Source organism: Monodelphis domestica, chromosome 2 (assembly GCF_027887165.1).
Source record: "Monodelphis domestica isolate mMonDom1 chromosome 2, mMonDom1.pri, whole genome shotgun sequence".
Lineage (NCBI taxonomy): Eukaryota > Metazoa > Chordata > Mammalia > Didelphimorphia > Didelphidae > Monodelphis > Monodelphis domestica.
The window spans coordinates 406,417,458-406,432,199 of record NC_077228.1 but is presented as its reverse complement, the minus strand read 5'-3'; the positions used below and the strand labels follow the sequence as shown (position 1 = coordinate 406,432,199).

At 35.8% G+C, this 14,742-nt stretch overlaps 1 protein-coding gene across 1 annotated transcript; it reads right to left on the bottom strand.

Moving 5' to 3' along the window:
- Positions 1-411: 411 nt before the first annotated feature.
- Positions 412-1,522, bottom strand: LOC100031110 (trace amine-associated receptor 9-like). Its single transcript, XM_001380409.3, has one exon. The coding sequence runs from the start codon at positions 1,492-1,494 to the stop codon at positions 412-414; it is 1,083 nt and encodes a 360-aa protein (XP_001380446.3). The 5' UTR covers positions 1,495-1,522.
- Between the last annotated feature and the right edge of the window lie 13,220 nt (positions 1,523-14,742).

Sequence of the window (14,742 nt, the reverse complement as noted above, 5' to 3'; positions counted from 1 at the left end):
TTTTCTTATTATCATTTAATTTAATTTAAACATAATGATTCACCCAACCATTTCTTCCCTTATTAATGGGAATCTACATTGTTCCCAGCTCTTTGCCATCTCAAGAGAGGCTGCTTTGAATATTTGGTGCATATTGAATCTCTACTTCTATCTGTGCCCTCCTTGGATCAAATTCACTCATAACCAACAGTCATGTAAAAATTTGCCACTGTCAAGTTATATCTACTTCTGATATTAACTTGCAAATAAGATTTGAGTGTATGATGGTAAGAAATGTCACAGGAATAATACCAGTTAAATGCAATTGTCTATAAATTTGAGAACAAACTGAAAATATTTCTTAAATTGTACATCAGAAATTCTATTTTACCTTTTACCACACTTCTTGGGAATTCTATACCAACATTTTTCTCAGTTGTGTATTTCTACTTCTTCAGAAAACAAATTCATTGATGAAGAATCATTCCTCAAGATTCGGCCACTCACAATGAGCTTTATTGCTTTCCGAAACCAAGGGTAAAAGAAGGCATAGATCAAGGGATTCATAGCTGAGTTGTAATAAACAAACCACACTAAGATCTCATAGACATAAGCGGGTGTTATGAAATTCATATAGGCATCAATTATGGAATCAATGTAATATGGCAGCCAGCAGACAAGAAACACAGCCATAGCAATTCCCAATGTTTTAGCAGCCTTTCTCTCTCGTTTGGCTACTCTTTCTTTATAGCTCTCTGCAGACTCCTGAGTTTGGTTGCTGCTACTTTCTATCTTTCTAGCCTGCTGTTTAGCCACTAAAAAAATTTTGCCATAGATAATAAGCATGGCAATTGTTGGTATAAAGAACACAAGAAATCCAATGAGAACCCAGTCTTGATTCACTGCAGCCTGGCAACCCCCCACACAACTGAGAGCAAGGACCAGATCCTCCAACCCATCATCAGTGACCCCTGTGTAAAAGAGAGAAAAACTGTATGTTATTGAACAGACCCAGGATATGACAATGCATATCCCTGAAATGGGCACTGTGACCTTGGTTGGATAGATCAGAGGGTCAGTGACAGCAATATATCTATCAATGGAGATGAAGCACAAATGGAAGAGAGAAGAATAGCAAAATGATCCATCAAAACTTGTGTGAAATTTACAGAAACTGTCCCCAAAGTACCAGCAGCTTTCTACTGACCTCACAGTGCTGAAGGGCATCACGGTGAGTCCAACCAAAAAGTCAGCACAGGCCAAGGAGGCAATGAAGAAGTTTGTAGGTGTGTGCAGCTGCTTGAAGTGAAGAATTGCTGTGATGACCAGCAAGTTGCCAAATACTGCCAGCAGAGTCCCAAAGCCAAAGACCATATACAGAATCATTCGAGGAATTGGGGAATATGTGGTTTTGATGCAGGATTTGTTCACATTCTCAAAACAGAACTCCATGGCTTTAAGTTGATAAGAACTGTTGATGCCTACTTCGCTGTTTGAATTTTCATTCAATTCCATTTTCCTTGACCTCAGTCAATATGCAAATAGAATATTTCTAAAATTTCAAATTTTGTCAGGAGAGAGAAAAATCTGTTGGCAATATAGAGACAGTCATTTAGTATAGCACATTAATTACGAAAGACATTGTAAAATGATTCCCTATTCCTTCATTATTTTTAGACTGACAAAACTGACCTTCACATTTCCACATATATCAAAATTTAGAGCAAATCTTTCCCTCAGTTGCATATGCCATTTTCTATTGATTTTTTAAAATTTTCATAATTTACCTTCTAAACTGGTCTTTTAGTTCAATGGTTGAAAGTTGATATTTTCTCAGACTCCTAATCGCATGAGCGTTGCCTAACATATTAGAAAATCAGGAAATGCTGATCAGTGTGTTGGCTGAGAAAGGACTATTTTATTAGGTTATAGTTCCCTAAGGAGTCATAAAACAGCTAATCATAAAGTATACTTTCAAGAAGTAAGAGAATAAATGAATCTCCCCCAAACTTTTATAATGAAGTCCCCAAGGTGTGATGTGTGAACAAAGGTAAGGTGATTAGGTATCTTAATAATGTTGATATGCAGCTTTGTAAAATGGGTAAAGGATCAGCCTTGAGTTCAGGGAGACCTGTGTTCAGTCCTCTTTCTGATAAGTAATAATAATATATCCAAGAAAAAGACCCCTAACCTTTCAAGGCTGAAGGCATTACTCTAGGAATTTATAATTATAGACCTGTCCCATCTGAAGTCTATCATCTTCTTGGGTTAGAATAAGAAAGTTTGGCCAGCATTCAATAAAGGCATTTGATAAAATGGTTTCTCTAGGAATGACAACAAATATTTGTATGATAGAAATATAACTTCTATATAAAATTGTTTCCTGTCTCTGGAAGGATGGGAGGAAGAAAGCAAGAGAACTTTGAATTCAAAATGTTTGGAAGAGAGTGTTAAAATTTTTTTTACATGTTTTATATTTTACACTAAATGTATTAAGGAAAAAATAAAATATCCCTGAGGAAAAAAAGAATGACAGCATATGACCTTGTAGTATCTTTCCCTCCCATTCTTATGAGTTTTGTTTTGGATATCCAATTAGACAGAATTTGAGATGAAGGCAATTATTTCACTAACTGACAAAGATGCACTTCCCCCAACACATTTTATGTTGAATTATAACTTGTTTCTTCATTGGCAAACTTATGAAGTATAGATGTGAGTTTAAAAGCAATAGCAACTAAAATGACAACAGCAACCATGCCTAGCATTATACACTTTAAGTTAAGGAAAACATTGTATTTATATGATTTCACTTGATCCTTGCAACAAGAATGTACTATTATCTCCATTTTATAGATGAAGAAACTGAGGCAGAGAGCAATGAATGATTTACCCAGGTTTCCATAACTAGTGAGTATCTGATGTAGAATTTGAACTGATGTCTTCCTGACTCTACTTCTAGTTCTTTATTCACTATGCTAAATAACTCCTGGAATGTTTATAAGAACATTAGAAGTCGAGAAAATATTACAAAGATTCCTGGAACTGGTGAGAAATGAATTAGTAGAATGAAAAATTTTATTTCTTAGACATATATGTTATATTACCTATATATTATGAGTTGGCAATAAGGACAAAGTAAATAACATATATATGGTACATGTTAGAATTTATTTCTTTGTGTGCTGAATACCCAGAGTTTTACTGAAAGCCAAGAGGCATGCATGGGACTTACTAAGAAAGTTGGGAACCCCTGTCCTAGATACAAACCCTGGGAAGTCAATATACTGCTTGAATGTTTTTGTACTGTGTGCCACATGACCACTTCTGCAGACCTGGTGTTCTCCAAGCACTAGTTGTAGCCTTGTTTCTCTGTCTAGGAAGGATCATTTCTCTTTTGCTAGTGACATCTGTAGGTCTTCACCTGTATTATGTATAGAAATGGAGAAAGATCCTCAATCCTGTTCCATTATCCCTTCTCCACTCAATCTCTGTGTTATATCCTTTGAGTTTCCAAACTTGAGCCAGGTTTGAATTCCTCTCTGCCTATCCTGATTCTTTTTCTAGCTTAGGATTTAAACTGCATCACAGTCTGGATCTAATCTGTATTTCCAAGTTTATCCTAAATTATTCAACTTTTTATATATTCTATGTTCCCTTTGAACAGATTTAGCTGTTCTTCACAGATATATATCTTTCCATTTCCTGTCTTTCTGCTTCTATACACATAATCTCCTGTCCCAGAAATGCTTTGTCCTTATCTCCAACTCTTATAATCCTTACTTCCTTCAAAACTCTCCTTAAGGACCACTGTCCCCTTTGATCCTGCCAAAAAAGATGCCTTTTATACATATTTTATATGCTCGTTTATGTACATGTTATTTATTTATAAAATTTAAAGCTGCCCCAGGGCCAGAATTCTCAGTTTTTTTTCTTTTTTATGTCCAGCCCTCACTTAATTCACACAATAAGGATTGGTTGATTAGAATTGCTTCTTTTTCTCAAACAGATTAATTAGATTTGAAGAATTCTTCCATTTCATTCTCCCCTCCAATAGGGATAGTGACCTCCTTTTTGTGAATACATACTTATAGGGTGAAGGTACCCAGATATTGTAAAGGGTCCTTTTTGCCATCTACAGATGAAAAATTAATTCTGATATTAAAGATATTTCTCTACATAAGAGGAATCCACAGGGAGTATACTCAGGTCCTTGGGGCTTCGAAAGATCTGTGAATCCTTATACCATATGACTCTCATTCACCTGGGAATCTTGCGTCCTGGCAATATCAACAACAGAATAGTAGTGGTTGATGGAGGAAAGTTTCTGGAGGGAGAAGCAGCATATAGTAGATATCTAGGACACAGTATCTTGAACACCAAAGGAAAACCCATAGACACCTTTTTCTAGACCAAATCTGGAGAGAAGCAGAGGATTTCCTAGATGATGTAGAGTTCCTGGACCAAGAAAAGCCAGAAATGAGGCCCCATTACAGCAAGAAATAGAAGAAGCAATCACAATCTTTGTCTTCCTTTAGTTCTATGACTTATTCAGGATCAGAATGTGTAGGTTAAAGATATCTACTCTAGTGACTTCATGTATTTCTCTGCACATATGTATTTATGTATTTGTATTTGTGTTGGCCATGTCAGGGCATGTTAAGTGGCTATGTAGGGCCTGGAGAAGGTCGCCTTCTTTGGATTTGAAGTGCTTTTTTTCTTTAGGATAGTCTTAACAAAGGTCAAGCTATAAAAATAGTGTGGAGTGCATAGATTTTTTGGAAAGTGAAACTCCCCAAAGAGAGGAGCATTGAGTCTTTAGTAAGTTTAAGTCCTTTCCCCTTCCAGTGACTGTAGAAAAAGGGTCTCAAAAATACTAGGGGTGTATTATAAAGCAGGAATCAATAAGTCAATCTGAATCTGGCAAAGAAACAGTCCAATTGAATAGATTATGCACTCAACACAATACTAAATGACCATATTAATATTTAATGTTTGAGAAACCCAAAGATCCAAGCTTTTAGAAAAAGAACCCACTATTTGACCAAAACAACTAGGAAAACTGGAAAAGATAATAGGAGAAACTAGACACAGATCAACATCTCACATCTTATACCACAGTAAAGTCAAAATGGATACAAGATTTAGAAAAAAGGGGGGGAGGAGGCACAATATAGCTTACCTGTCAGACCTATGGATAAGGGGAGAATTTAGGTCAAAAAAAGCCATAAAGAACATTCTGAAATGTAAAATAGGTCATTTTGACTACATTAAATTAAATTTTTACACAAAAAATCAATTCTACCAAGATTAAAAGGTTATCAACAAACTGGGAAAAATCTTTTTTGCAAGTATTTATGACAATGGTTTCTGCTCAAATATATAGAGAATTACATAAAATTGATAAGAATCCAAAGCATTTCTCAATTAACAAATGGTCAAAGTATATGAACATTCAATTATAATATGAAGAAACTAAAACCATCTTTAGTCATATGAAAAAATGTTTAAAGTCACTATTATTTAGAGAATTGTAAATTAAAACAATTCTGAGGTGCTACTTCACACCTAGCAGAATGGTTAACCTGGGGAAAAAAGGAAAATGATAAACATTAGAGGAAATGTGGAAAGAGAGGGACCCTAGTACCTAGCTGGTATAACTGTAAACTGACACAACTTTTCTGGAGAACACTCTGGAACCATGCCCAAAGGGCCATGAAACTGTATATCCTTTGATCCAGCAATGCTACTACTAGGTCTGTATCTCCAAAAGATCAAAGATATGGAGAAAGAACCTACAAAAAATATTTATAGCTGCTCTTTTTTTGTGATGGCAAAGAACTACAATTGAGAGGAGATCCATCAATTGGGGGATGGATGAACAAGTTGTGGTATATATTATTGTGCCCTAAGAAATGACAAAATGATCACAAAAACCCTGAAAAGACATATGAAGTGATACAAAGTGATGTGAGCAGAACAAGAGAACACTTTACACAGTAACAACAATTATGCATGATAATCGACTGTGAATGACTTGACTATAATTAACAAGGCAAGGATCCAGGACAATCCCAGTGGGTTCATGACAAACAAGAATATCTATCACTTTAGAAGGAATAAAGTCTGAATGCAGATCAAAGTGTATCATTCTTCATTTTATTTCCTCCATGAATTTTTTTTCTCTAGTGTAAGTGATATGTGTCTTCTCCAACATGATGAACATTGAAATATGTATTATATGATAACATATGCACAACCTATATCATTTTCTCTGTCTTCTTAGGGAGGGTGAAGGAATATGAAGGAGGGAGAAAACATCAATCTCAAAATGTCAGAAAACAGTTATTAAAAATTGTATTGACATCTAATCTGAAAAAGTAAAGAAAGAAAAAAGAATAAAAGCACACAAGGGGCAAAGATCTTCTTCCAAGGAGTTACTTCTAGAGAATCTGTGACAATGCTAGGATTGGGCTTCCACCCATCCCTTGATCATTACAGCAGAATTTTCCTTCCAAAAAATCATCTTCTATTAAACTTTCTTTTTTCCCTCCATGAGGTCTGGCCAAGGGATTCTGGTGCTTTTTTGATTCTTCTCAAGGTCTCTCCTCCACCTCATTGTCACTTTGGGGCAAGGATGTTCTTTGCAGGAATCTGTCTGATCAGTGCCTCTCTCGTCCTCTTTTTGTCCTTGCCTTCACTTTTAAAGTTGTTGTTTCAAACATGTACAACTTTTTGTGACTCCATTTTTGGGTTTTCATGGCAAGGATACTGGAGTGGTTTGTCATTCATTTTGATGGGGCAAACAAGGTTAAGTGATTTGCCCAGGGTCACACATAGTAAGTATCTGAATCCAGATTTGAACTCAAGGAGACAAATATTTCTGACTCTAAGGTCAGAGCCTTGCTAGACCTTTTAAAGGCCAAGTTTTAACTGTGGAGCTCACTTGTGTAACTATTCATGACTCATTCAGTAATCCTCAAAAGTGGTATAAATGGATATATTTATAACACAAATTTATGTCATAATAAAATAATAATGTCTTCATTATTTGTATTTATATACTTATATTTACATATTTAAATCTCTATTATTTACATAGTTATACATATTTTCAACATATAGAGATAAACATCATTAGTACCAATACTACAACCTTGTCCAGAGTGGGAATAAGGACCACACACCATCTACAGAGCTTTATAGAATAGATTAAAATATAGGATGTCTTGGCCAGGATTAACTTGTATTCCCTTTCCCCACATAACCTAACCATTTCTCCCAGTTTAAGAAACTTCTTCCCATTTAGCCACCAAATTTGGAATTCTGTTTAGACACTGATTTTAATTTTGAGTACACAAACCTAATATGATGAAACCCAGATGATGAAGTGGCATTTTGTCTTGGTATCCTGGATAAAAATGTTATGTCTTAGGAGATTATGTATTCAGTTGTGAATGTCTATAATTTTGTTGTCCGTTATAGTCAAATAGTACTATATTTAAAATGATCTTCTTAAATGATTTTTCATATCAATCACTTTCTTTTTTGACTCTAATTAGCTGAGTTGCTTAGCATCACTCCAATGTCTTTTAAGTTCAATGACATTTGAAAAGTAGTAAAAAATAACTAGCAGTAGTATAGTGGTGTAAGATTTGCAAAGCACTTTAAGTTTTATCTTATTTTCTCCCCACTATAACTCTGAGATATAAGGACATTTATTATCCACAATTTATAGATGAGAAAACTGAGGCAAACAAAGTAAAAGACTTAACCTAGGATGATACAGCTAACCAGTTTCTGAGGCAGAGTTGAACTCTGGCCTTCCTAACTCTCCCATATAACAATCTCTTTTTTCATATGTAAACACAAATGTGTTTGATTTGATTTGAATATTTATCAGGAATCTTTTAAATCTTTACTGTCTTTCTAGATTTTTTTTTCACCAGAATTACCTCTTCATGCCAAAAGTTTCATGAAATTAAAGGTGAAGGAGAAGGAAATAGGCATTTATATGTCTCTTAGTATGTGCCAGACACCATGATAACCAGTTTGCAAATATTACCTCATTTGAAATTTTCATCTTTCTAATCTCTAAAATTTCTACAAAAATTGGATGCTTAATGACTTCACTGTAATTAATCTGGCCTGCCCCACATGGCAATGCCAATTCCTCAAAATAACCTGGTAGAACTACTATTCGTAGATATAGTTGCTGCTACAGAGGTATATATTCCTCTGTTTTTGTTGTGTGCTCTGAAGTAGATTGGAAATCTACTTTATGAGTCTACATAATCAAAGGACTCATCACCTAGAGATCAATCTTTAGTTTATTAGCCTTTCTATATTTAGGCTGGTCCTGGTACAATAGATTGACACATTCTTTATCTATGACCATACTTGAAAGTTTTCTAGCTTGAGAAAGAATCTGTTGGAAAGAACTTGGCAGAACTAGTGCTTCATTTGGATAACTTTCAGTAATCCATTAAAGATACATATAACCAAAAAAGGAAATGGACTGCTGATGTATTAAGAATATGATATGATAGATGGAGAACCAAAGTATTATCCTAAAGTCCACAAAATATTAAAAGATCAGGAGTTTATCTAGTATGGGGGAGTGAGAGAAGTACTTCTATGGGAGATTTATGGAAAGACTTTGATGGAAAGCACAATATGGAAAAGCATAAATAAGTTTTCATCTGTTTCAGCTTAGATAACAACAACCACATGAGATCATGGCTCTCTTGGAGTGTCAAAATAAATTCTAAGCATTTTTACATGTGATTTCCCTGTTTTCCTTATGAAATTATAAAAGCACATGAAAATAAAGCCTTACACAGGAATATTGTACTACTGATACCATAGAAATAATTCTGGAGCACACAGAAATATAAGTAATTGATAGGAAAGAAGTGATTTTCAAGATGGTGCCTGGGAATTCCCAGACAAGATAATCCCCTCAGTTGTTTCAGGATAATAATGATTATGTCTAAAATAAAAACTACAGCTGCTTCGTTCCTTTGTATAGCACCTATTACTGTGCTCAGTAACAGTAAATGTCAGAATTTTCCCTTATTCCTCAATTTTCCTTTATTAGTTTTGACTAACTCACTTAGTCTGATGCCACTTCACCCAGCTGGTATGCTCATATATGTTTTTTAAAACCCTTACCTTCCATCTTAGGGGTGTATGGGGTGTTCAGGGAGGGGTAGTATCTCTGGTATGGAGGGCTTGTCGTGCCCTTCTAGGGTATCTCTCTAGCCTCTGACCCCCACCTGACACCCAGCTCTCACTTGTGGCTCCTAGTAGCCACTAGCATGCAGCAACGGCCACACCCCGGGCAACGACTTCGACAGGCCAGCTAAACCTTGTGAGGGTAGCCATTGGGTTGTCGACCCCTGGTGAACCAGGGCTTTGCTCACCCAGCATGTGAAGACTATTTCAACAGAACAGACAGAAGAAACCAATAAGAAGTTTCAACGGCTGAGATGGCGATGCAGCAAAGCACTGTGGAGTGCTTAGGGCGGGTTGGAGCACAAAAGACAACACGGCCATCCAATGCAGCTGAGGAAGTCTCCAGGTGTAACGACTTTTCATGCCACTGGACCCAGGCTTCCAACGCCGAGAGAGTGGGACTGTCTCTGTGCATCGACTTTTCCACTTAAATCTCCTTCACACACAAGTGTCTTAGTGCACACTCATCTTTCATAGATGAAAACGCACAAAGACAATCGTCATCCTCGGTTACCGAGAGACTACTACTACCTTCCATCTTTGAATCAATATTGAGTATTGGTTCCAAGACAGAAAATTGGTAAGGGATAGGCAATGGAGGTTAAGTGATTTGCCTATGGTCACATAGCTAAGAAGTGTCAAAGGCCAAATTTGAACCCAGAACCTTCCATCTCTACGCATGGTTTTGATTCCACTGAGCCACCTAGCTGTCCCAACCCATATATGTTTTATAGTGTAGATGTATAATAGATGTTTCCTGGGAAACTTCTGAATTATAATTTAAAAAAACCATCTTCAAAGTGAAGTGAGCAGAACCAGGAGCACATTGTACATATAACAGTAATAATTTATGATGATCAACTATGAATAACTACTATTATGAACAAGGCAAGGATCCAGGACAATGCTAAGAGATTCCTGTTGAAAAATAATATTCACCTCCTGAGAAGGAATAGACAGAGTCCAAATGCAAATTGAAACCATTCCTCACTTTATTTCCTCCATAAATTTTGCTCATGTAAGCAATATATGTCTTCTTTCATAATATGATGAACAATATATGATAATATATACACATATATATATGTATGTATACAACTTATATCATATTACCTGCCTTCTTGGGGAGTGGAGAGGGAGGGAGAGAACGTAAATTGTCAAATGTCAGAAAATGAATATTAAAAATGCTATTGACACGTAATATGGAAAAAATATAAAAAGAAAAATGAATCTTTGTTTTGTAATTTTCCTTTATTAGTACTAATAATTGAATTTGGTTTCAAGGTGGAATATCTTATATTTACATAATTCTAAAACTATGTGTAATGGAAAGGACATTGAATTTGTGGTCAAAAGATGTGGATTCATGTCCTAGTTTTGTCAGCAAATATCCATGTAACTCTAGGCAAATCACCATGCCTCTTTGAACCTCCCTTTTCTCATGTGCAAAATCGAGAACATTAATTCTTATCTGGTCTACTTCACTGGGTTGTTGGGAGTATCAAATGAGATATTTAGGTAAAATGCCTTGAAAAAACACAAAGCAGTATGAAGATCTCAACTATTTTAAAAGATATTTTATTTTCCCAATTGCACGTAATAACAATTTTCAACATATATTTCCCAAAATTATAAGATTCATATTTTTCCCCCCAGAGGTGGTATAATAACTATTTATATTAATTTTAGTCTTTTCACATCTATTATATTTTATCCTTTTTTTTTAATTCCATACTGTAGGCAGAGACAGTATCATTAGTCCCATTTTCCAGTAGAGGAAATTGAAGAACAAAGAGATTAATTAACTTGCCTAAAATCACATAGTTATATACTGACAAGACTGAGATCAGTTTTCACATCTACTATGTCTGTACCATTTCTATGAAATTAAGGTTCCAGTCGCTCTTGTATGAAAACATGCCTCATCACCAGAATCTCTCTAAATTTAAACTTTCTCTGAATTCCACCTCCCTCTTTGCTTGATTTTAGGATATTCGAGATTGTCAGTAAATTTTTCTGACTAGTTCCAGATCTATGACATGAGGGGGAAAAAAAGGAATGTACTACCATGTTGTGAGTTATGAGCTTTTGTAGGAAGAGTACCACTGAATTACCAATAAAAGCATATGCTATATGTCTGGTTTTGTAATGCTCCAGAATTCCACAATTTTGGGTGCAAAATGAGGAAACCATTGTTGTAAAGCCCTCAGAAAGAATTGAATAGTTGTCTAACTTCTCCACTATATTCCTTTCTTGGTCCAGGAGATTACATCAATCTAAATCACAACTTGTTTCCCTTTTTTAACTCAGGATACTGGTTTATCCGGGAAACACAAATTCAAAAATAAATGAGATACACACACACACACACACACACACACACACACACACACGTGTGTGTATATATATATATATATATATATATATATATATAATTAATTCAAAGTACACAATCTATTTAATAGGATCATGTCAACAAGATTTCACCTGGGTATAGAGTCGTCTATGTTTATTTCTTTGGTCAATTCATTAAAAGATGCTGAGAAGTCATTCTAACAGTGAATCTACATCCTTCTTTTTAAGGTTGCCTTGAAGATTTGTCTGATAAAAATACCTCTGTTAATGTTCCAGAATTCTTCCTAGTAAAAGTTTTCTCCTATCTTTGTTTTTTCTCCTTGTAAATATTTACAGTCAATTCCTTTGTGAATTTCATAAGGCTTGTGTAAGAAAGAATATGGCACAATGACGAGAGAACAAGCCATGAGGTATGGAAAACTGGAATTTGAGTCCTGTGTGACTGTAGTAACTGTGTGACTATAGACATTTCATGTAGCTACCCAATGTCCTCAGGCAATTCCCTAAGATTATAAGTAATAGATGATTAGAGGATCATAGATTTAGAACTAGTAAAGAGGTGAGGAGTCATTTAATTTAATAGATGAAGACACAAAGGCCCAGAGAAGTTAAATGCTTCACATAGATAAGGAGTCCAAGTTAGGATTTAAAGAAAAGTCCTTATGGTCCAGAGGGAAGCTAGGTGGTATAGTGACTTGATTTCTAGATCTGGAATCAGAAAGACTCATTTTCCTGAGTTCCAAACCATCCTCAGGTATTTCCTAGCTGTGTGACCCTGGATAAGTCACTTAACCCAGTTTGTTTCAGTTCCATCTATAAAATAAGCTGTAGGAGGAAATGACAAACTTCTCCAGTATCTTTGCCAAGAAACCTCAAATGGGGTCATGAGGAGTCAGACACAACTGAATAAAAACAAAGCCTTGGACCCCAAGTTCTATGACCTTTCTATTGCCCCAGTTGCCAATCTACATGCTTGCATGAAGATTGGACACACACACACACACACACACACACACACACACACACACACACACACACATATATATATCAGGAGTTCTCTACATGGATGAACTCACTAGTATCAATTAAAAATTATAAATAAATAAATCTTACTTAATATAAATAAGAGATACCCTGTGGCACGAAGGACTTGGGTTACTTTGTTGGGGAAGGTGACATTCTATACTTCTTTTCTCTGAGGTCTCACCTAGAAACAGGAAAGTCTTTGTATCAGGATGACACCATCTCTACACTTTATAAATACATTATTTCTACCTTCTGTGTTTTAGAGAAGTAATGCGGTAGATAGAGAACCAAGTCTGGATTCAGGAAAAATCATCTTCCTAAATTCAAATCTGGCCTCAGACACTTATCTAGCTGTGTGACCTGAGTATCTTTGCCAAGAAAACCCCAAATGGGCTCATGAAGAGTCAGACATAGTATAAAATGACTGAGCAACAGCCACCATATATTAGTAGGGAATTTTCTTAGAAAACAAAAAATTAACAGACATCAGGTCACTAAAAGTTCCATACCACCCCAGATACTCTCAGTGTTATCTGTTTGCTAGGTGAAGAATATTCATGCCACTGGGCTAATTCCTTGCTGCTTTCTTCATCCCTCTTTGCTGGCAAGTTCTACTCTACAAGGAAGTGTAGTTACTCCTCTTCTCTGGTCATCTCCCCTATTGTCTGTTTCCATGATAGGATGTTCAGTTAGAAGAAACCATAGAAATAATTTATTCTAATTCTCTTATTTTAACAGATGAGAAAACAGGCTCAGTGACTTGTCTAAATTTAAGTGACTTGTCTAAAATTACATAGCTACCACATTGTTGGAGGCTACACTTGAACCCAGGTCTCAACTCTGAATAAATGTTTTTCTGAATAAATAAGCCCATACAGCTCCAAGTTAGTCCCCTTTTCCCCCCTTAGATATTAGATATTAGCAGTGAAAGCCTGAGAGTTTCCTCTCTCATCTGGCCAAACATTCTCATTTTTCCAACAAAGTTCACAAATTAAACAAATAGGGATTCAATTGAGGGACTTTCTCCTCTTTAAGTTTATCCTGGAGTGCTTACACTTGACAGAGATTCACCCAGAGGAGGAAATTTATAACCACACATCTCTGTTCTCTTTAGACTGTAACTTCTGCATTGCAATACAGGATTGCTAGAAGCAATGGCATACAGTTGAGGTGATGGAAATCTCATTCTGAGATCATTGTTCTTCCCATTCTCAAAGATGACACTAAACAGTGTTTTCTCAAGGCAACATGGTACAGTGAAAAGACCAATGTACTTGTAGGATCTGGATTCAAATTCTGTACTATCCTTTTTTTAACTTGGCCAATTCTATCTCTCTGTGCCTCAGTTTCTTCATTTGTATGAAGAAGTTGTACTAGGTGACTTCCAAATTCCTTTCTTCATGATCCTACAATTATTCCTTTTATTTCTAGGTCTGGCATATACCCCAAGTATATCTCTACTTTCTTCCCTACTCCATTACTACCCAACTAACTCAGTCACAAGGTAGGTGGCACAGCTGATAGAGCACCAAACCTGAAGTTAGGAAGACTCATCTTCCTCAGTTCAAATCTGATCTCAGATACTTATTAGCTGTGTGACCCTGGGCAAGAAACTGAACTCTACTTCAGTTTCTTCATCTGTAAAATGAACTGGAGAAGGAAATGGCAAACCATTCCAGTATCTTTGCCAAGAAAACCTATAATGGGGTCATGAAGAGTTGGCACAACAGAAAAATGACTAAACAACAACAAACTCAGCCACTGGATAGCAATATTCAATTCTAGAACTTTTTCTGACAATTACTAGCCACCTATCCATTCTTTCTTTCTCTGCCAAGGAGTAATATCCTTAGGCTTTATTGTTCAGTAGTTTCCCTCAGTTAGAGTGGAGTACACTGCTCAGTAGGTCAGTACTCAGTCTCCCTAGTTTTGCTAAATGGGACTATGAAAATAGATACTAGTAAATGAAATAATTTCACTAATTTAAAAGGTATTCTAAGACAGGTAATTTTAAAATGTGCAAAAGCCATTTTTGGAGGGGGTAAAGCATTATAACTATTTATTGTTCTTCTTCCCAGTTCATAAAGCAAAGAGGTATATTTTATGATACCACTTACACCAGAGATGTCACAACCACATGTGACC

Coding starts and splice junctions, on each gene's coding strand:
- LOC100031110 (XM_001380409.3), bottom strand. CDS start 1,494: ATGGAATTGAATGAAAATTCAAACAGCGAAGTAGGCATCAACAGTTCT.